The sequence below is a fragment of the Myotis lucifugus genome, unplaced genomic scaffold, assembly GCF_000147115.1.
Source record: "Myotis lucifugus unplaced genomic scaffold, Myoluc2.0 scaffold_70, whole genome shotgun sequence".
Taxonomy (NCBI): domain Eukaryota; kingdom Metazoa; phylum Chordata; class Mammalia; order Chiroptera; family Vespertilionidae; genus Myotis; species Myotis lucifugus.
The window spans coordinates 4,098,737-4,122,113 of NW_005871118.1; the positions used below are offsets into that span (position 1 = coordinate 4,098,737).

Genomic DNA, 23,377 nt, shown 5'->3' on the forward strand with positions numbered 1-23,377 from the left:
ATTAAGTACAACATATACAGGGTGAGGCAAAAGTAGGTTTATAGTTGTATGGAAAATAATACAATAACTAATAAATAATAATACAAAAATAAACTGTTTTTCCTACTCACAAGTGTAACCTACTTTTGCCCCACCCTTATTAAAAAAAAAAACAAAGCTGGTACCTTCTATTCTTTTAAACATGGCATTGATAATATTCTTTCTCCAACAGATTATGAATCAGAGAGGTCTAGATAAGAATAAAAGTAGCCCCTTCATGGTGTAGCTTGGACTTCTCAAAGATGGTATTTGTCATTCACATCAAACCTGAGCAAGTATTCGGGCTAGTTTTATATGTTAAAACCAAAGGGGAAGGCTTAGCAAGGACACTGCTTCTTGTTTCAGATGAGGCAAGCTGAGAAGATGGATATCATTTGGCTCATACACTGAACTCCCCTCCCTTTTGTTCCTGCTTTTCTCCTGCTTGGAGCTGGCTCCTCCCTCCTTCCTGCAGCTCTGAGGATCACTGGCTGATTGAAGAACACAGCGGTTCAGAAGGGGAGCTGTGCTCTGTGTCTCTCTCATCCTCTCTCTCTTTCTCTCCCACTTTCTCTCTCTCTCTCTGCCTCTCTCCCTGAATCGGCAAAGCTGAAACCTACCTGATACTCTCTCTGCCTTTGAATCCAGCTATGGAAACAAATGCATCATTTCACTGCTCTTAAAAAGTGAAAAGAGTTTGATTTTCTCCAGCTACAAACTGCTTTGCTCCATAAGAAGGACCCTAACGGACCCAGACAGCATTTTCTTTTTCCAATCTGCCTGAGGAGCTTTTGTTTTTATGCCTGAAACTTGATGGTTTTAGGGAGGAGGTTTTGGTTGGGTTTGTTTTTAATGGGAATGTTGAAAAGTTTCTTATTGATGCTTTCAATGGAATCCAATTTTTAATATGGGTTGAGTCAGATCTAAAGGAGAAATGCCTGACCATTTTGTGCTCGACTGACGGGGGAACATGTAGAGGGAAACTTGGTAGGAGAAAATGAGATCTGATTTGCAACTAACAGCTCAGCTTTATTTTGAGAATATGTACAGGCTCATGGAAAGGGAAATTAAATACTGACTGAGGACAATGTCCGTATTTCTCAATAACTTAACAAATGACTCTAGTCTATGGAAAGAGAATCATAATTCGACAGATCTTTTAAATCCACCAGGAACTCTGAACGTCTACCTTTTTTGCCTGACGTGCTTCCTGACTCTCGCAGCCCTGGCAGGCAGCATCTATTCACTAGTTTCCCTGCTGAAAACGCAGAACAGAACTGTTGTGTCCATGCTCGTGGCGTCCTGGTGTGGGGATGATCTCCTGAGCGTCCTGTCGGTGACCATCTTCATGTTTTTGCAGTGGCCAAACGAGGTCTTTGACTACTTCCAGTCTCTGTGCACCACCTCTGCCTTACTCTATTTGTGCCAGGGCCTCTCGAGCAACTTGAAGGCGACTCTCCTAGTCTCATACAACTTTTACACGATGCACAGGACTGTAGGGAGCCAGGCAGCCTCCAGAAGATCCAGTCAGGTGCTCGGCGTGGCCCTGATGGTGTGGGCAGCCAGCCTGCTGCTCTCCGCGCTCCCACTGTGCGGCTGGGGCGCCTTCGTGCGCACGCCCTGGGGCTGCCTGGCGGACTGCTCCAGCTCCTACGTGCTGCTGCTCTTCGCGGTGTACACTTCAGCCTTCGGACTGCTCGCCGGCCTCTCGGTCCCGCTCATTCACCAGCTGCTGTGCTCAGAGGAGCCGCTGAGACTCCATGCTCACTACCAGGAGATTTCCCGCGGAACGTCCACCCCCGGGACCCCTCCAACTGGGGAGAGAGTGCTTTCCCTGTGCCCAGAGGATGCTCTGGGCCCTGCCCTGCGTCGCTTTGCGGGATGCTCCCCGAACTCAGACGCCGTGTTGGGGCCGGGGCCGCCCGGGAGGGTGGAGCAGGAGCGCGGGCCAGGGCGCAGCGCAGCTGCTGGGGCTGGAGCCTGCAGGCGTGAGGACCCGGGGACTCTCTATGGCACCAGGAGCTTCAGCGTGAGCACAGCGCAGAAGCGCTTCTCTTTGATCCTGGCGCTGACCAAAGTCATCCTTTGGCTTCCCATGATGGTAAAAGTGCAGTTGCTCGCAGCGCGCGGGTGTGTGTGCCAGACAGCGTGAGTGCGTGTTGGGACCGGGCGCCCCTGGTTTGGGGAATCACCGAGAGTCCGCTTCCAAATGTACCTCTCGCGGTTTTAGAGATGCGCTTGTAGGAAGGCAGTTGAAGGGCAGCGCTGATCCGCAGAGAAGCCTTGATACCAAATGCTTCTTTCAACATTAAAATTGGGGAGGGGGCGAGGAGAGCTTTGGGGCATTGGATACTGAGTTTTCCAAGATCTGTCGTGGCCAAGGGTGTTCATTTCTCTCATAGCAATCCCTGGGAGTATTCAGAAAAGGAGGCCGTTATAAAAAAGAGATGTGTTGTTGTTTCTCCCCCATCTTCTGTTGTTATTCCATTCTCTCCACTCCATTCCAGCCTGGTTAGGAGGAAACGCCCATCCCAGCAGGAGAGGCTCAATCAGAAGTAGAGAGAGAAGCGAAGGGACTAAACAGGCTTTTGTTCAAGCCTTCAGAGGGATCCCAGGTGAGAAGTACCAGGGCAGCACCCTGCTATGACAGCTGGCCTGCACAGAGGTGACATCCCAGGGAAGTAACCAAGGGCCATCTGGGGGACCAGGTTCAGGTTTCACAGACACTTTCCTGTTTTCCCAGTAGCACCCCCAGTTCCCCATTGTGGACTGTGCTTCCTTGGTGGAGACTTGAGCTGGCAGCAGGCAAGATCAGACACTCAGGAGTGTAAACCCCCAAAGTCCTGTTCTGTCAGGAGCATCTGAGATCCCAGGAGACCACCACTAGGGGTGCCAGCCCAGAGGCAGAACTCTCTCTGGCAGGGAAGGGGCCAGGAAAAGGAGTCTGGGACAGCATGCTTGGGGGAAAGGTCTGGGGAAGTGAAAGTGTGATGCTGGGATATGTCTGAAGCTCTCTCCTTTGCAGATCCACATGGTGGTCCAGCACATGGGCTTTCAGAGCCTTCCCTTCGAGTCACTCAGCTTCCTACTAACCCTGCTGGCCACCACTGTAACCCCCGTGTTTGTCTTGTCCAAACGCTGGACCCACCTGCCCTGTGGCTGCATCATCAACTGCAAGCAGGATGCATATGCAGTGGCATCCGATGGGGGAAAAAGTAAGTCCTCCTCAGTGCGGCGGTTGGGAGCAATAGCATACAGTCAAATACAGAAAAGTGGTCTATTGAGAAACTTGCCCACCCAAGTAGGGGGCGAAGAGTCCAAGGACAAATGTAAATGGAAAATAGAGGAAAGAAATTATAATGTGAAACAATTCTTGGCACAGTGCTGGAAGGAAGTTTTAAGTGAGTGGGTTTAAAACAACGCTGTGAAGTGCTTATACATTGAATAATAATTTCAGGTAAATTCAACGAGGGCTCTTGGGCATCAGGTCCACCATAGCTCTTAGCCCAGAGTAGGAAATAAATTCATCTCCCAAGTCTACATTAAGAAGCCTGCATCTGAAAAGAGATAAACTCTCTAAAGAGTTAAAGATTCATTATATTATCGCCCATTATTATTTAATGGAACAGTACAGAAGAGCATTTTCATTATTTGCTGCTTGTATTCTTCCAGGGTTTAGGAGAGTTTTTAGAGTAAGAATAAATGCCTGAAAACAGTTCCAAAACAAAATTTAAGTGTATGCCTCTGCTTTTAGAAAAACACAAAACAAAATCCCCACCAAATACCTGAGTTTTTTTTTAAAAAAAGGACAAAGCATATAAAAAGCATTAACAAGTCGATAAATTCTAACAGTCTATCAAATGTTAACCTCTTGCCACTAAATTAATGAACCAGCTTCTTGTAGTATTTAAAGTTGTGAAAAGAGTCTAGTGCCAGTGAAAATGAAAAGTCTTAGTTAAGTGGTTCAGGACAGTCCTTTTAAGAAGTAAAGAGCACCTGTATCAGAGCTGAAAAGTAAAGCAATGCAACAGACATCACTGCAAATGGTCTACGGAGTATTCTATCTGATACGGCCGAGATAGAAGAGCGTAGGGCAAACTAGCAGAATCAATAATAACATTAAAATTTCATGTTTGAAATAAAAACCATGCTTTTCAAGATCAAAATCATAGTTTTCTGTATCTTGCTCTTGTTTGTATTTATTTTAAAATTCAGGGAAGGCCCTGAAATATGTAGGCATACAGAAAGAGGCATGGATTCTAAAATAAAATGTGAGAAATATTAGTTTAAAATACTTATAGTTCAAATGACTCTATTCATTTCTTATGATCCAAGGGGCATTCTTTGAATAAAAATGATATATTTTCACTGTCTGAGGATTCTGCATAAATTTTCCTTTTGCTAGGACGACACTACAGAAAACCCCAAAGATGGTCTGTCCTCAAGTATGCAGGGGCTTGATCAATTACAGTACCTTGATTCTTGGGAGTGTGACTCCGATTTCACATTTAAGCTTTTTCTCCTCAACAAACTAAGATCCCCCCTTTAAATCTTTATCAGTGAACTCCAGAAACAAGAAAGGATTTTTTCCCTAACTCATACTTACCACAGGTTCATTATGCAGGTGGAAATATAATTCCACATCTCAGCTTCACTGAATGGAAACTGAGACTTGCAACCTGATGATAAACGTCAGGAATAAAAATACTCTACAGAAATAACAACTCTCTCCAGCAGTCACCTGTATTATGTCTCAAAACAAAAATGTTAAAAAAAAAAGGTTTTAACAGTCTCCGGTGGTAGACATATGCATTGGATATGGCTTTCAGACTCATTTTGTTTGCATGATATGTGTTCTTTTTAAATTAAGTAGTTAAAATATTTTATATCACAATCAGATTTTAAGCTTTAATTGTGGACAAAATCAGAGTATCTGGTGACATATTTCTCTGAAGAATTATTTTTATAAATTGATATAATTACATATGTGTACATTGTAATTAGCAAGTTATGATTAAAACAAAAGACTAGAGTTAATCATGCTTTTCAGAGTTTTGCTTTTCAGAATAGATACATTATATTTCCTTTTCTTAAGTGTAGTATAGACTTCAAAAGATCCTGACTATATTCTAATAGTCTAAGTTACTTGTTAGTTATTAGTCAAGCCCTGTTAACTCTTTTATATTGTTATAACCTATTACATATATTAGTTAACTCAGTCAGTATTTACCTTAATGTTAAGGACAGTCACTAACAAGAAGAGTTTTTAATGGTTACATTTCATAATTAATGCACTGTCCCTAACTTAAAGACAGCACATCTGAGACATTATGAGAGTTTTCTAATTAATAGTTAAATTTTTGATACATAAAACTGATTTAAAGACTACTGGGTTCTTGGAATTGGATGTATTTCAAGCCTCTCATTGTGCAAGAGAGAAACATTAGGCACGGAGTGAAAAAATGACTTGAATTTGTGAGGCATAATTGCTTTGCATAATTGACAAGAAGTAAATGAAGATAGTTTTTAAATTCATAGTAATGAGGTTGAATGCACTTTCCTAATTTTATTTACTATGTATATTCAACTATTGTTTGTATCTACTTTCCTAACCATGGAATTTTGTTTTTGTTTTTATTTAGCCAAGAGAAACTGCTTTGAATTCAATCTATCATTTGAACAAAGTTATGGAATTTATAAAATAGCACATGAAGACTACTATGGTGATGATGGAAATTCTATATCCTATCACAATCTCATGAACTATGAATGCAAAACTCCAAAAGATTCTCAGAGAGACACTCCTAATATCTTCAGTGCCATAAAAGTGGAAATCAGCACTACACCCTCCCTGGACAGCTCCACACTTAAAGGCATTAACAAGTATACGAATACTGATATTACAGAGGCTAAACAGGATTCCCACAATGAGAAGGGTGTTGACCCACTGCTCTATGAAAAAAGAGGTGATATTCACTATGAAGAAACCACCTTTTTGGAAGGGCCAGAAAGAAGACTTTCTCATGAGGAGAATCAGAAACCAGACCTTTCAGACTGGGAATGGTGTAGGAGTAAATCAGAAAGAACTCCTCGTCAGGTACAGTAAAGATTATTCTTCCTGTGAAATTAGAGAACAAATATGACAGGCATAAAAAAAATTCTCAGTTGCGTATTCTATTCAATCAAGTCCAAGTCTAATTACACTTGCCTCAATTAATTTCCATAATACTAAACTTTATTTCAAGGTATCTTTAAAAGGACCTTACATTTTCATTCAAAAAATATATATATTTGGGGATTAAAAGAGTTAATAGATTATTTGAGAATTGTAGGGCAAGCAAGCTACTTAAATTCAGACTAGACCCTCAGAACTTGTTTCAAATTAGTTAACTTGTAGGTTTTATTATTCCTTCACCCAAAAAGTATTTGACACCAAGAGAAGTTTCCTTTTTTAAATATAAAGGCAAATATTTATACAACTAGTGGTGAGAAGGATAGTCCTGCTGCAACTATTCTAGACAGGTTACATCTTAATCTTGCTAGAACTAGTCCCTCTAGTTCTCCTTAGCAATGAAATAAAGAACTATTCCAGAATACACACAAGTGAGTCTTTGCAAGCCCTGCTGAATGTCTATCCCTTTAAGGATGAAAGAAAGGTTTTATAATATCTATACTAATAAAAGGGTAACATGCTAATTAGGGCGGATGTCTTCCAGACAACCTTCTGGACATTCCTCTGGACAAAGCCACAGCGGCTGCGAGGGCCGAGGCTCAGGCAGCTGTGGGCAGCTTCGAAGGGCCAAGGCGTGGCTGTGAAGGGCCCAGGCTCAGGCTGGCAGTGGCAGCAGCAGTGGGGTAATAGGGGCGGCGCCTTCCCCTGATCCGCCAGGTCACCTCCTGCAGAGAGAGGCCAGACTGTGGCATAGGCCGGGGTGATCAGGCCGGCAGGGCGGGCAAGGTAGGGGTGATCAGGCTGGCAGGGGGGGAAGGTAGGGGCGATCAGGCCGGCAGGCATAGGCAGTTAGCCTAAACCAGCAGTCAGACATCCCCCTAGGGGTCCCAGATTGAAGAGGGTGCAGGCTAGGCTGAGGGACATCCCCCCATGCACGAATTTCGTGCACCAGGCCTCTATCTATACTAATAAAAGAGTAATATGCTAATTAGACTGGGAAACCTTCCAGGAGACCTTCTGGACGTCCTTCCAGACAAAGCCATGGTGGCGGACCGAGGCAGAGGTGGTTAGGGGCAATCAGGCCAGGAGGGGAGGGCAGTTGGAGGCAAGCAGGCTGGTGGGGGGGGGGCAGTTGGGGGTGAGCAGGCTTGTAGTGGGGGGCAGTTGGAGGCAATCAGGCCGGTGGGGGGGAAGTTAGGGGCAAGCAGGCTGGCGTGGGGGGCAGTTGGGGGCGATCAGGCCAGCATGGGTGGCAGTTGGGGGCGACCAGGCCAGCAGGCAGAGTGGTTAGGTGCAATCAGGAAGGCAGGCAGGTGAGCGGTTAGGAGCCAGCTGTCCCGGATTGCAAGACGGATGTCGGGCCTAAACCGGCAGTTGGACATCCCCTGAGGGGTCCTTGATTGGAGGGGTGCAGGCCGGGCTGAGGGACAAACACCCCCCCATGCACGAATTTCGTGCACTGGGCCACTAGTATAATAATAAAAGCATAATATGCTAATTAGATCAGACATCCTTCCAGATGACCTTCCAGACAAAGCTGGGACTGTGAGGGAAGACCAGGTCCTGGGTGCCAGAGGGAAGCTGGTGCTGGCAGCCGGGGGAAGGAAGGCCTACTCTTGTACAAATTTCATGCATCGGACCTCTAGTGTTTTATAAAAGTGAAAGAATTTATACATTAATTTCATCCCCTTCTCTCCTAGATTCCAACCTGCCTAGAATAATGAAAGAAACTTCTTATTTTACTGAAATTTGTAATGTTATATTAATATGAGATTATTCTTTCCTCCAAAGTCTCATATCTAGTAATTAAATTTATTATTGCTTTCCACACTATTTACGAGGAAGAGAAGTATTTTCCTACATGATTTGATAGAAATCGAAGCCCAATTGCTCCCAGTCACTGGAATCAAAAGCATAGCTCTACAAATATCTGCTAGAAATAATGCCTTCATTATTGGACTATATAACAGCAACTGTGAATATGAGCAGAATAATCTGAGATTTCTTTTCTCTTTTTATGTTTCTTTTATCCTTATTGATTAATTAAAACTACTAATCTTACTCTGACATCACATTTTAAAAATTGGTTAATAAAAGAAACTATATTATTAAAAACTAGAGGCCTGTTGCAGGAAGATTCCTGCAAGAATAGGGCTTCCTCGGGCCTATTCCTGCAAGAATAGGGCTTCCTGAGATTGCAGCGAAGCAGAGAAGGGAGCAAAGCCCACCAAGGTGGGCTTCACTCCCTTCTCCGCTGCCTCACTCCCTCCCTTCGCCACTTAGCCCTCGGCTCCCTCCCTTCTCTGCCATCTGGGCTCTCTTCCTTCTCCCCCGCTTTGCTCCCTCGCCAGGTCATGGATCCAAGGCCCGGATCCCCCGGGCAGCGTCGGGCGCTACCGGCCCCACCTCGCCGGGTCAGGGGTCTGAGGCCCGGGTCCCACGGGCAGCGTCGTGCGCTGCTGGCCCCTCCTGCAGTATGCAAATTAGCCGCCATCTTCATTGGTGGTTAATTTGCATACCGTGCTGATTAGCCCATGGGAGGTGTAGTGAAGGTATGGTCAATTACCATGTTTGTCTATTATTAGATAGGATAATTATTCATAGTTTAGTGATTTGATATCTCACCAAATATTTTCCATACGTTAAGAAATACAGTGAAAAGTGTATTATTGACAGGACACAATGCTCAGTATTTTTAGAATAATATGGTACCCTGAATTCCTATTATTTCAGCATCAATTTGCTCCTAAATAATCTAAACCTCCTGGTGTGTGTGTGTGTGTGTGTGTGTGTGTGTGCACGCGCACGCGCATCCCAATAACTTGCAACTACTTATGTGCCACTGCCCCATCCCATCCTCATGCACACCCCTTAGGCATTACAGCTATCTTGAATCTTCCTCATCATTTTTTTTGTTTTATTGTCTTAGCATAAATGAACATAATAAATGAACATAATTCTAGCCCAATATATTGTTTAGTTTTGCTTATTTTGAGCTTTCTAAAGATGGTATCATACTGTACCTAGTCTTCTGGGACTTCCTTTTCTTCCACTCAACATAATTTCTTCCACTCAACTCTATTTTCTTATGTATTTTCTTACAACATTGGCTATTATCATCTAAAACATAACAATTTAAAAGTCTTGGCTGCAGGTCAGAGATTATAATCAAATAACTACACTTATAAATATGAAAGGATTAGACACTTTACATATCAATGTATATAGTCTTAAGAGAATGAAGAAACACAACTTACCACAAACCTCTTTTTTTTTCTCCTTTATTTATTTATTTATTTTTTTAAATTAAATCTTTATTGTTCTGATTACATTTGTTCCTCTTTTTTTCCCATAACTCCCCTTCTCCCAGTTCCCGCCCCACCCTCCGCCCTCACTCCCCACCCACTGTCCTCATCCATAGGTGCACGATTTTTGTCCATTCTCTTCCCGCATCTCCCATTCCCCTTCCCCCCCCCCAAGAATAGTCAGTCCATTCCCCTTCTATGTCCCTGATTCATTGTAATCACCAGTTCATTCTGTACATCGGATTATTTATTCACTTGATTCTTAGATTCACTTGTTGATAGATGCATGTTTATTGTTCACAATTTGTATCTTTACCTTTTTCTTCTTCCTCTTCTTAAAGGAAACCTTTCAGCATTTCGTATAATACTGGTTTAGTGGTGATGAAGTCCTTTAGCTTTTCCTTATCTGTGAAGCTCTTTATCTGACCTTCAATTCTGAATGATAGCTTTGCTGGATAAAGTAATCTTGGTTGTAGGTTCTTGGTATTCAGTACTTTGAATATTTCTTGCCATTCCCTTCTGGCCTGCAAAGTTTCTGTTGAGAAATCAGCTGACAGTCGTATGGGTATTCCCTTGTAGGTAATTGAGTCTCTTTCTCTTGCTGCTTTTAAGATTCTCTCTTTGTCTTTTGCTCTTGGCATTTTAATGATGATGTGTCTTGGTGTGGTCCTCTTTGGATTCCTTTTGTTTGGGGTTCTCTGCGCTTCTTGGACCTGTAAGTCCATTTCTTTCACCAGGTGGGGGAAGTTTTCTGCCATTATTTCTTCAAATAGGTTTTCAATATCTTGCTGTCTCTCATCTTCTGGCACCCCTATTATTCTGATATTAGTGCGCTTGAAGCTGTCCCAGAGGCTCCTTACACTATCTTCACACTTTCGGATTCTTTTTTCATTTTGCTTTTCCAGTTGGGTGTTTTTTGTCGAATCTTTGGTTTGATTCTTGTGCTCCTCTGGTCTGCTATTGGGTATAATATTCTTTATTTCAGTCCGTGTATGCTTACTTTCTAATTTCTTTATCGTAGCATCGAGGGTCTCATTAGTTTTCGTGAGGCTCTGCTCAAGTTTATAGCAAGCCCTCAAAATTGCGATTCTTAGCTCCATATCCTCCATTTCTGTCATGTTTTTTTGTCTCTGCAACTTTTATGCTTTCTTGGTGCACCCCCTTGTGGTCTTTGTGCGCAGTCTTGTTCTAGTTAAGCCTTAATTGTTGTAGTTAATACTAGAGAGATTTGACCACCAGGCCGACTGGGTGTGAGAATCAGCTGTGTGGAAAACTTCAGTCCTCTGGAAAGGCGCTAATCCAGCCTTTGCCTGAGGCGATCGGCAAATGGCTGTGCGCAGGGCTTGGGCGGGGCGGGATCAACAGGGCGGGGGGAGGGAGCAGCTATGGCCGCTCTCAGTCCCGTTCCCAGAGGCTCTGCTTCTCAGAACCCCGGCAGCCGCTGCAAACCTCGGAGAGAAAGCTGCCCTCAGGTTCCAACTGATGCCGGATAATCCCGCTTCTCCCGTCTGAGTCTGAATCCCTAGAGACTCGCCCAGATCTAGAGCCCAGAGTCTGAAACTCACTCCCGACCGAAAACGACAACCGCGCCCTCAGCCACCAGCCCGCTTTCGCACCTCAGTACCTTTGTATTTTCCACACTGCGCCTCCTCTGAGCCTCGGTTTGCTGTTCTCTTTCCTTCTAGTTGTAGAGTCTCTCTTCAGCCAGCCTTCCTGTGGTTCTGGGTGATGTCCGTTCCGTCTTTTAGTTGTATTTTTGAAATGGTTGTATGCGGCAGCGGTCTCCGGTATTTACCTACGCCGCCATCTTGGTCTCCTCTTTACCACAAACCTCTTGTAAATCAAAAAATAAAATTGTATGGAAAGCACAAAACTTTGATCAATCCAGATATCTTTGAACTATAAAAATTTGCTTACTAAATATTAATATTTTAACATTTGTGAAGAGCAAGTAATTAAGGAAACTGATCTAAAATCATGGCTGTAAAAAAATTACTAGTGGTAAAATAGATAATAGGATATTTAGGAAAGGTAAAATTTACATTTTCAGAGACTAATTGAAATTAATTGAAATACTATCATAAATTTTTAAAACAATAGTAAGGAATCCTTAGGCCACAGGCTAATGTTATTGATATGACTTTACCTTTGCAAAATTGATTATGGAATTTAAGGTTAACATTATAAAATATATTTAGGATTGAAAAGCTTATGAGAACTTTTTCTATGACAAAAGCCAGGTGTAAAGTCTTACTCTATTCTTCAGCAGCAAATATTTCCTGGGAATAGATGGTGACTTGGAAAGCACTTTCATTTCATCCTTTTCTTCCAAGACCTTCTTTGCTCGGAAAGCTATGTTAACTTATGTATCTCATAGTGATATATTAAACTGTAGCAGAGGGGCCCTGCCTGCATGGCTCAGTGGTTGAGTGTCAAGCTATGAACCAGGAGGTCCCTGGTTCGATTCCTGGTCAGGGCATATGCCTGGGTTGTGAGCTCAATTCCCAGTTGGGGGCGTGCAGGAGGTAGCTGATCAGTGATTTTCTCTCATCACTGATGTTTCTCTCTCTCTCTCCCTCTCCCTTCCTCTCTGAAATCAAATAAAAATCTATTTAAAAAAATAAACTGTAGCAGACACTGCAGCAACTCTATGAAAATACTATCTCTTTTTATTTTTCTATTGTTGTGCTTTCAATTATGTAGGCTCAATTTATCAGCTCCTCTCTAATGGTACTGACATAAAATAGTGTGAGTTCTTTGTTCTCAGGCTTTAAAAAAATCAGGTTTGATTTAAAATACATTTAGTAAGCCTTCCTTTACAATACACATTGGTTATTTTATTAGAGTTTGTGTTAGTAAACAAATTCTCAGTACATTTTGTTGGAAATCCTCATGGGAGTGAGTGTCAGATCAAGGTTAAGGTGTAAAGAAGATAGTATTAGAATGGCATTAGCAGGGTTAATTTTAAATGTAATCCAATAAACTTTATCAGAGTAGGGCTAGCCCTGCTCTTTAAAGTGTGTGTAAGACTGAAATTCATTGTTAAGCTTAGCCACATAATCACTTCCTTTTGGAACCCTATAGTGTAGAATCCTAAGCAGTTCACAATTAATTTTCATTATAGTCAGAAAAATAGTCAGAAATGTCAGAGTTCTTCTGTTATAGTTTTAATGTGGTATGAATGTACCTCAAATGAAATAATGATTTTCCAGAACCCCAAAGACTTGTCATCTGTGAATAAAGAAAATTGGATTTATAAAATAATTTAGAGGCTTGTGGGTGATCACTATAATTTTCTCTTTTAATACGAAGTTCAACAAATTTCCCATGGATTTCATTTTCTTTTCTTTTAACATGTTGTCTTAAAGCTCTAGAAACTCATTTATTTATTATAAATTAGAAACAAAGATATGAGGTAACTATGCCACTTAATCACACTGATAATTCTATCATTATAGCACTTGGTGAAAGGCTCTCCACTATGTCAGTAGAATATAGAAAAACAGTTCTGAAACAAACCTTCTCAAATGAGTATAAGCAGGGGAAGTGCTTGCATTTGATTAGCTACACAAACCACTTGGCATTAGGTAGAATAAACCAACAAGCAGTAACTTTAAAGTCACCTAAGAATCAAAGAAATTTTATGTTAAGAAAAATACTTTATCTAAGAATAGTTTTACAAGTTGCATTATTTGCTAATATTGATTTCTATAATCTTTATAATATTACTAGAGGCCAGGTGCATAACATTCATGCACATGTAGGGTCCCTAGGCCAGGCCAACAATCAGGGATAATCTGTGGGGCGACTGGCGGGGCTATCAGGGCCCCACCTCCTGCCACCGCCACCAGTTGCCTCCCTCTGCACGGTGACCAGTGGGGCGATCAGGGGCCCCCGACTGGCACCTGCCTTTGGCTGGCCTGGGGCCTGCGGGCTGGGGGAAGCTCCTGCATTGAGCGTCTGCCCCCTGGTGGTCAATGCATGTCACAGAGACCAGTTGTTCCACTGGTCACTTTGCCATTCCGTCGATTTGCATATTAGGCTTTTATTATATAGGATTATTTATTTAAGAAATTTTCATAGAAAACTGTAGAAACTGAAAGTAGAATAAGACTATATTAGGTTCTTAAGATCAATATGCAAGTAAGTCAAATGGGGATGTTCAAATGTAGATTGTAATTGAGTAGATTTAAGGTAGGGTCCAAGATTCTGCATTTCTAACAAACCCACAGGTGACTCTGGTACTATATCACAGTCCCATACCAGACCTACAGAATCAGAATCCCTGGGTTGGTTCGGATGCACATTAAAATTTAAAAAGTACTGTGTTAGCGTCTAATCACTAGGAAATGGATATTAATTTAAAGAGCAGGGCTAGCCCTAACTGGTTTGGCTCATTGGATAGAGCATTGGCCTGCGGACTGAAGGGTCCCAGGTTCAATTCCGGTCCAAGGGCATGTACCATCATTGTGGGCACATCCCCAGTAGGGGGTGTGCAGGAGGCAGCTGATCGATGTTTCTCTATCATTGATGTTTCTAATTCTCTATCACTCTCCTTTCCTCTCTGTAAAAAATCAATAAAATATATTTTAAAAAATAAAAATAAAGAGCAGGGCTAAATTTACCCTCTAATCTATGCTGCATAAAGTGAAATAAGACTAGAAAAAATACCCCAATACATAATCTCTTTACTCCCTCCCCCCCCCAAAAAAAAGTGTATATTCTCTTTACATTTTAAAAAAGAAACTATTAAAAAATTAAATTGGGCATTGAGATGTTAAGTGTTTTCTCTGACATTGTTAGCTTAACAATTGCAAATGCTTCACTTATTTGCTGAATATCTTTCAACATTTTTAATTAAAGTGAAGATTGGAGAAAAATTCACCTATCAGATCTGTAGCTTCAAGGCAGTCATCCTAACACAAATGACTGTCAGGAGTACAGATGTTTTATATCTGGTTATGTTCATTTGTCTGGAGTATTTCATTCATTACTCCACTGTTCAGATATCTGAAAATTTGTTACACTGCTTTTAAAAATAATCATTTATAATCTGGATTGTTTTATGATTATACAGTTATATAATTATTATAGAAAATTTAGAAATTGCTGATAAGCAAAGAAAAACACCCACTTGCAACCATCCAGAGCTAACCACTGTTTACATTTTATCTAATAAAATTCTAAGCTCTTTCTTATAATTTTGACAAAAATGGATCATATTGCATGTTTTGTTTGAAATGTTTTTCTCCACTTCAGAGTATAATTTTCACCTGATTTAAATTGTTCAAGCCCCGTGTTCTAATATATGGTATAGTTTAGAATAACTATTTTGAGTATGGCTGAAAACATCTATGAGTGTAAATTTGTTCACAAGTATTTAAAATGAAGGGAAATGAATAAACTAATTCAAATATTTCATAACACATTTTGTGATCCTCACAGTATGCATCTTTGCTCAAATGAAGTAAAACTGAGCTATCTTATTGTTCACTTTCTATAAATCCAAGGGGATTAGTCTTAGATCAAAGTTTGTGTGGAATCCTATAATTCACCTTTTAAACTAAGAATTCTGTTAAAAACAAAAAACTCATGGTTTAAAAAAACCTTAAAGGCTATGTATTGGAACCACCCCATCGGGCTTGAATCCTTTCTACAACCTCTTATTGAGTGGCTAGATTATTCCTTATGTGTCCTCAAGTGCCTGGAAACTCAATTTATTTTTTAAAAGCAGGCTCACTTCATACTTTATACACACACACACACACACACACACACACACACACACACACACACACATTGATTTTAGAGAGGAAGGGAGAGAGAGATTGAAACATCAATGATGAGAATCATTAATTGGCTGCCTACTGCACGCCCCCCACTGGGGATCGAGCCCACAACCAGGGCATTTGCCCTTGACCAAAATTGGACCAGGGATCCTTCAGTCCATAGGCCAATGCTGAGAAAAATTGGGTAGGGCAAAACTCACTACATTTTAAAAACTTTATTGTGAACTTATTTTAGATTTACAAAACAGTTTTAAAAATAGTACAGAGTTCTATTATCACCAAATAACACAGACACTTACTGAGCATCTGCTATGTGTCATATATAGGTCTAAGCACTTTACATATAATTGCTCATTTAGTATTCACAAGGACTATCTGACAGATATTATTACCCAGTTTTACAAATGAAAAAATACTGGAACACAGAAAAGTTAAGCCTAAAGTCTATCATGAACAGAGCCTGGGAGCAAACTCAGGCAATCTGATTCCAGAGACAGTCCACATATCCATTACCATAACTGCTTCAAAGGATAGTTTGTGGCTAGAAAATCATTACTTACACTAATTTCTATTCTATTCACCTCACATAGGACAATTAATATCACCCAGGGAACCTTTAAATATGCCCCCACCCCACCCACAGAAATTCTGATTTAATTGGTCTGGAATAAGATTGGGGTATCAATATTTTTAAATCTTTGTGTGTGGATACTTGCAAAATATATAACCAACAAAGGACTTCTATTTAGAATATTTAATTTATAAAGAACACCAATAGATCAATAAGAAAATGACAGATACCTGACAGTATATAAGCAAAAGATTTAAACTAGTATTTCACATAAAAGGAAATATAAATATCTGTAAACATACAGAAAGAAACACCACATCATTAGCCATCTGGAAATCTCAATTAAAATAGCAATATGAGACCACTGTGTACCCAAAGAATAGCCAAAACTAAACAGTCTGACAATGCCAAGAATTGATGAGAATGCGGAACAATAGAAATTCACAAACTACTGGTTGAGTAAATTCTTAAAAACACTTTGGAAAACAGTTTTGCAATAGCTATAAAAGTTATATAAATACATGGTTCATGTCCCAGAAATTCCATTCTCGGGTATATACCTTAGAACTGCATTATCCAATACAGTAGCCACTATTCACACATAGCTCTTTAAATTTAAATTAATTTAAGATTTTTTAAAATTAAAATTCAGTTCTGTAATTGCATGACTCACAACATAATGCTCAATATCCAAATGTGGCCAGTGGCTACTGTGTTGGACAGCACAAATAGAAAGCATTTCTAGCATTGCAGTTCTAATGGACAGTGCTACCCTATAACATGTTTATGTTTCTGGAAGCTCTATTTGTAATAGCCCCAACATTTAAGGATAAATAAAAGTCCATTATTAGAATGGATAAATTGTTAAATTCTATATAATAAAAGGCTACTTTGCAAATCAACCAAATGGCAGAACGACCGGTCGCTATGATGCGCACTGACCACCAGGGGGCAGACGCTCAATGTAGGAGCTGCCCCCTGGTGGTCAGTGGGCTCCCACAGGGGGAGCGCCGCTCAGCCAGAAGCCGGGCTCACGGCTGGCAAGTGCATCAACAGTGGCAGGAACCTCTCCCGCCTCCGTTGCAGCACTAAGGATGTCCATCTGACGGCTCCTGAACTGCGAGAGGGCACAGGCTGGGTTGAGGGACCCCCCCCCCCAATGCATGAATTTTGTGCACTGAGCCTCTAGTATTTTTATAATAGAATACCATGCACAAAACTTGTCTTTCTTCCTTCACTCTATGAACCATACTTCTCTTAATGCATCTTAAGATCACATTCACTTAGCAGCCATATCGCACTGCTGGTGATAGTGTTTAACATCCACTATCACCGTTAAGGCCTTTGTTCATGCTGCTGCTTATCCATTTGGTACATTTGTAGTCTATTCTTTGGACTCAATTATATCTCTGTTCAGTTTCTCTTGTTCCATTTAGTCCACTCTTCTATTACTTTCAACAGCTTGTTCTAATGCTACTGAAAATGGTTTTGGATGCTGATTCTTTCTAAGACCTAACTTGTATACTGTCGTTCCAAATTTGTATTACCCATGGTTTAATAAGTCACCCTCCGTATTTTTATCTAACTGTTGGTTAAAAATGTGTAGCAAGACAGGGCCAAAGACAGGCCTGCTGCATACTACTAGAAACAATTCCCCTTGTTCATTTTGGTTTACTTAAAAACACTTTAATATTTTGGTTCTAAGAGTTATTAATCTCTTTAGTTGCCCTTGCAATCAATATATGTTCCTCCCTCTTGTTCATATGGATGTCATTAGGATATTATGACATGCTTTAATGAAATACTAATACAACTTTTCTAATGCATTTCTTTTATCTGCTGTTAATTAGTTTAGTCCATAAATACTATTCATAGAAACAATATGGATATAAAGATATATGCTCCCTGCCTTCACAGTCGTGTAGGAATTAGACTTTCAAGGATACCTCCTAAAAGGTGTACTTTCACCCTAGCCAGTTTGGCTCAGTGAATAGAACATCAACCTGAAGACTGAAGGGTTTGGGTTCGATTCCAGTCAAGGGCACGTACCTCGGTTGCAGGCTTGATCCCCCACTCTGGTTGGGGTGAATGCGGGAAGCAACCAATGGATGTGTCTCTCTCACATCGATGTTTCTCTCTCTCTGTCTCTCCCCTTCCCTTCCACTCTCTCTAAAAGTCAATGGAAAAATATCCTCTTGTGAGGATTAACAACAACAAAAAGTAAATAAAAAAGGTGTACTTTCACTGAGAGCTGCACCTCAGTGAGAAAAGGGCAGACAGAATATAGAGAATGTACTTTTATATCACAGAGGATATAGATTGATAAGTCCAGCAGCCATGAGGAAGAAAGGAATTGGTCTAATTAGACATGGTCTTAGTAAACTTAAACTGTGTCATCATCTTATAACTTCTTTTCTTGGCTCTCAAATTTTCATCAGATCTTAGAAACTTTCCAGGAATAGATGTAAATATCACTTGTCTAGTGTATTGATTTTTCTTCTTCTCATTTGAAAAATGAGTAACATTTGCACATATTCAGTGTTCAATTTCCCATTAGCTTAAAGGTCATCAACAGTGTGTATACAGCAACTTTTCCTAGTAACTTTTGAGTGCAACTCTTCTGAAAGAGAAATCTTGAACTCTTTTGCAGTAGCAAGGTTCTCTCCTATTGTTTCTTGTTTTAAGTTGTACTTCCTTTGTCCTCACAAATGTTTTCTTTATTTTTTATTAAATTTATGGGAATTACATTGGTTAATAAGATTATATGTTTCAAGTATACAATTCTATGATACATCATCTGTATATTGTATTGTGTGACCACCACCCAGAGTCAAATCTTCTCCCATCACCATATATCTGACCCCCTTTGCCCTTTAATACCTTCCACCACCACCCTTCTGTCTGGTAACCACCATACTACTGTCTGTGTCTATGAGTTTTTGTTTGTTTGCTTTTCTTGTTTGTTTATTTGTTGCTTTTTGTTTTATATCCCACTTATGAGTGAAATCATATGGTTCTTAACTTTTTCTATCTGGCTTATTTCACTTAGCATGATATTCTCAAGATCCACCTATGTTGTCACAAATGGCAGTATTTCATCTTTTCTTATTGCTGAGTAATATTCCATTGTATATTTGTACCACATCTTCTTTATCTAATCATCTATTGAAGGACATTTCAGTTGTTTTAAAATCTTGGCCATTGTGAATAATACTGCAATGAACATAGGGGTACATATATCTTTGTGAATAAAAGTTTTCAAAATTTTCATGTAGATACTCAGAAGAAGGGTTGCTGGGTCAAATGGTAACTCCATTCTTCGTTTTTTGAGGAGTCATCATACTGTTTTCCATAGTTTACATTCCCACCAGCAGTGAATGAGGGTGCTTTTTTCTCCACAACTTCTCCAACACTTTTATTAATTATCTTGTTGATAACAACACCATTCTAATAGGTGTGAGGTGGTATCTCATTGTATTTTCTATTTACATGTCCCTAATAGCTAATAAAGTTGAACAACTTTTCATATATATGTTGGCCATTTGTATGTCTTCTTAGGAGAAGTGTCTATTCAGGTCCTCTGCCCATTTTTAACTGGTATTTGCTTGGTGTTGAGTTATATGAGGTCTTTCTATATTCTAAAATTCCTTTACAAAGCACAAATAGGAAATTAGAACGAGGATATCTGCTTTTCTGCATCATCTCTTGACTTAATGGTGTTCACTGCAATCAGTGGGCCTATCCCTTTCTTTGATCTTCTGATCTGAACATGTTTCCAAAAGCCCTCTTTGATGCCCTTACGATTTTTATAAGCCACAGATCATTTTCTTAATTTAGCCTTCAAAATGCCAATCATTCCATCTTTGGCAATGAGTCATTTGTTCTACAGGTCCCCCTTAAGACAGACCTAACCTATACTGAAGTATAGAATATACTTTTTTCTTCTATAACTTCATCACTTACAGTTATATAGACAGAATTATAGTTCTTTTGTTTTTTACTGATTTCAGAGGAAGGGAAAGGGAGAGAGAGATAGAAACATCAATGATGAGAAAGAATCATTGATTGGCTGCCTCCTGCACGCCCCCTACTGGGGATCAAGCCTGCAACCCAGGCACGTGCCCTTGACTGAAATCAAACCGGGGACCCTTCAGACTGCAGGCTGATGCTCTATCCACTAAGTCAGTGATGGCGAACCTTTTGAGCTCGACATGTCAGCATTTTGAAAAACCCTAACTTAACTCTGGTGCCGTGTCACATATAGAAATTTTTTTTATCTTTGCAACCATAGTAAAACAAAGATTCATATTTTTGATATTTATTTTATATATTTAAATGCCATTTAACAAAGAAAAATCAACCAAAAAAATGAGTTCGCGTGTCAAAAATGAGTTCGCGTGTCACCTCTGACACGCGTGTCATAGGTTCACCATTACTGCACTAAGCCAAACCAGCTAGGGCCAGAATTATAGTTTTGACATTCATATCTGGTTTGTTGTTGTTTTTCAAAGTTGCCTTCTGAAAATTTAAAGGTATACAGTTTACTCTGTCCAAGCTTTCCCTTCCAGACAGCATGGATTCTAGGAATAGTTATCTGTCTCCTTATGTGTCCAACTCTTCCTACTTTGCCAATTATTTTCCCATATTGGTCAGAATCTCTATATATAAAAGCCTAAGTGACCGAACGACTGTTCAACTGGTAGCTATGATGTGCACTGACCACCAAGGGGTAGACGCTCAATGCACAGGCATGGAAACATAAAACAGACTGATGAATCTCAGAGGGAAGGGGGGAAGGGGAAGGGCGGGAAGAGATTAACCAAAGATCTTATATGCATACTAGAGGCCCCGTACACCGGTGGGGTCCCTTGGCCTAGCCTGCGCCCTCTCACAATCTGGGACCCCTCAGGGGATGTTGGCTGAAACCGGCAATTTGTCGGGGTTGACCCCCACAGGCCAAGGGACCCCACCGGTGAATAAATCTGTCCACTGGGCCTCTAATTAGATTATAAGAAATTGTTCCCTATTGCCTCTTGTACTCTCTATGAGATGAAAGTGTTAACAAAGCAAGGCAAAAATATGGTAAACTATCTACCTTAGAGTTAAATATACCTCCAAGCAGAGTCACTGGAAAATATTATCTTGCCTCTAGGCAAACACAGATTCTGCCTTCGTGACTATATCTCTATCCCAGAGCCATCTTTCCTATATATTAAGCCATGATTTAGCAGTCTAAATTCAGTTCACTGACACCATCTGCAAAACCAGAACAGTTTTGAAAAAACAACAAGAGTGAATTAATACCACTTACTAACAAGTCACCAATTTATGATAGGTCACCATTTTAAGCAGTTATAAAAATAAAAGAGAAAAATCTTTTAAGAATTTTAGAAAATAACCTTGTGTTTTGTATTTCACCCCCCTGAAGAACCAGCCTCTCCTCTCAGAAACAGGCAGGCTGGAGTTCAGTCTTGCCTTCACTTTTTTGTGCCCTTGTATCCTCATTGAAAACATAGGAAAATAACAAAAGTGATATTGTGAAGATTAGATAAAATAATGCATATCAAATACTTATTTCAGTGTATAATGTATAACATACTACACTTAAGACTATTATGTCATTCATTCATTCATTCATTCAGCATTCAGCAGCTATTCTTTGAATGTATAGATGCCAGGCACTATGCTTGGTGCTAGTGGTAGATCGAGCAGTTAACAGAACAGACATTCTGTCATCATAGAGTTAATCTAAACAAACAGTGAAAACTAAGCAGGGATGACAACCCATTCTTCTGCCTGCCAACTCAATCAAGCGGTAATAACTGTGAGCATCACTGAACAAATGGTATTGCTTGAGATGAGTAATGGCCACTTTTAATTATTTAAGATCCATGAGCATACACAGAAATAGTTGGGCTTTTGAACTTTCCATTTAAGCCAAATTTCAATTTTAGTAATTATAGTCTGCTTACTTCATTTCCCCATGATGTATCAATGTTGTCTTTCTTTTCTTTTTTAGATTACACTCAAAGCTTCCTGTTTTCAACTGTGTATATTGGGAGACAATAATGGTTTCAATTCAGATACAAATAGAAATAACCATTCTAAATGGTCTATTTTTTAGTTTAGAATTAAAGGTCATAAAAATTAGCAAGAAAAATATCAGAGATTGATGAAATGGATACAACTCTATGAGCCTCATAAACTTTCTTCTCCAGTGAGTCTTTATTTCAAAGAATAAAGATTCTTTCCATTTAAAGTTTGAAAATGTTTTTATCAGAAGGAAAAAGGGTATTTTAATCATTAGCACAGTTATTATTTGTATAGCACTTAACCATGTATAAAGAACTTTCACATTTATTGCTTAATCTTATCTTCTCTCTAGACAGTCATGGAAGATGATTTCATTTGCTTTAAGAAATAAGTAAAATGAAATGAAATCAATATTCCATATCATTTAGTTCAATGTTTAGTAATCTTTTTAAAAGCTATATTCTTTAAAGTAAGAAGGAACTGATAGATCATTCTCATTTTTTTTTTTACTTATCTCCCTCTCTGGTTCAGGTGGGTGGATATAATTACCTCCAGATATAATTTTGATTTTTAAACATCTGAATATGATACCCTATCAAACTATACAATGTTTAATTTATATGAGTACTGCCCAATAAGAGTTACAGTAAGTTTTAGATTTAGGAAGACTTTGAAGCAAAGAATAGTAAAGTTAACTTAATTATAGACAGAAACATTTTTAAGCATCCCACTGTAGCACAAGTCACCAGATGAAAGAACATTATTGATATACATACAAGTATAATGATCCCAGCAGGCCTAGTGTCTCCCTTGCTCATCTCTCCTTAGGGGGATAAGCAAGGTCATTTCCAAAGATGATTTGAACCCATTTCCCAGGTGATTTGGGTAAGTTTGGATGCACTCTATCCCCAGCATAAGTGATCATTTTTTCCTTTATACCTTTTAAAATGCATCTCTCTCTCTACCCTGTTTTCAGTTATAAGTTTTTGTAATTATGTGTCTGCTATCTCCACTAGATTATGATTGAATCTTTTTTAATCTTTATATTTCCCAGTCTTGTGTGGTGCCTGATGTGAACTTAATATTTCATAATGATAAATGAATAAATCATCTGGGCATCAACCACTATCAGATTTTCCTGCAAGTGGTTGTATCTTCTTGGAACTCAGATGAAATCCATTTGTTCTTCCTCCTCTCCTGCATTAACTCCCACTTCCACTCACCAGGGAGTGCCCTCATATGAACAAAGTGATTTCTCTACTTTATGTGTTTACATTTGTGAAGTGTTTAGCTTAACAGTGATCCTGGTTTTCCTAATAGCAGTCAATTCATCAGTAAGGATTCTGTTCTTCCCCCATCTGGGCCATAAAACGACACAGTTCTGTGCTAGTGTAGTCAACCTCCAACCCACACGGATGGACTGAAGTCAAGTTGTGGGCAATAGAGTCAGATAGAAGAGAGTCAGGGAATGGTAAGTAATAGGTTATGA

At 39.9% G+C, this 23,377-nt stretch overlaps 1 protein-coding gene and 1 non-coding gene across 2 annotated transcripts in view; both read left to right on the forward strand.

Moving 5' to 3' along the window:
- Positions 1-1,105: 1,105 nt before the first annotated feature.
- The window catches only part of GPR149 (G protein-coupled receptor 149), a 47,928-nt gene continuing 25,656 nt past the window's right edge, over positions 1,106-23,377 (forward strand). The window contains exons 1-3 of the mRNA XM_006090331.3: positions 1,106-2,119; positions 3,044-3,233; positions 5,661-6,115. Coding sequence (XP_006090393.1) covers positions 1,106-2,119; positions 3,044-3,233; positions 5,661-6,115 — 1,659 coding nt within the window. The remainder of the gene's footprint in view (positions 2,120-3,043; positions 3,234-5,660; positions 6,116-23,377) is intronic.
- Positions 11,903-11,974, forward strand: TRNAH-AUG. The gene has a single exon. It is a non-coding gene; the product is annotated as a tRNA-His (tRNA).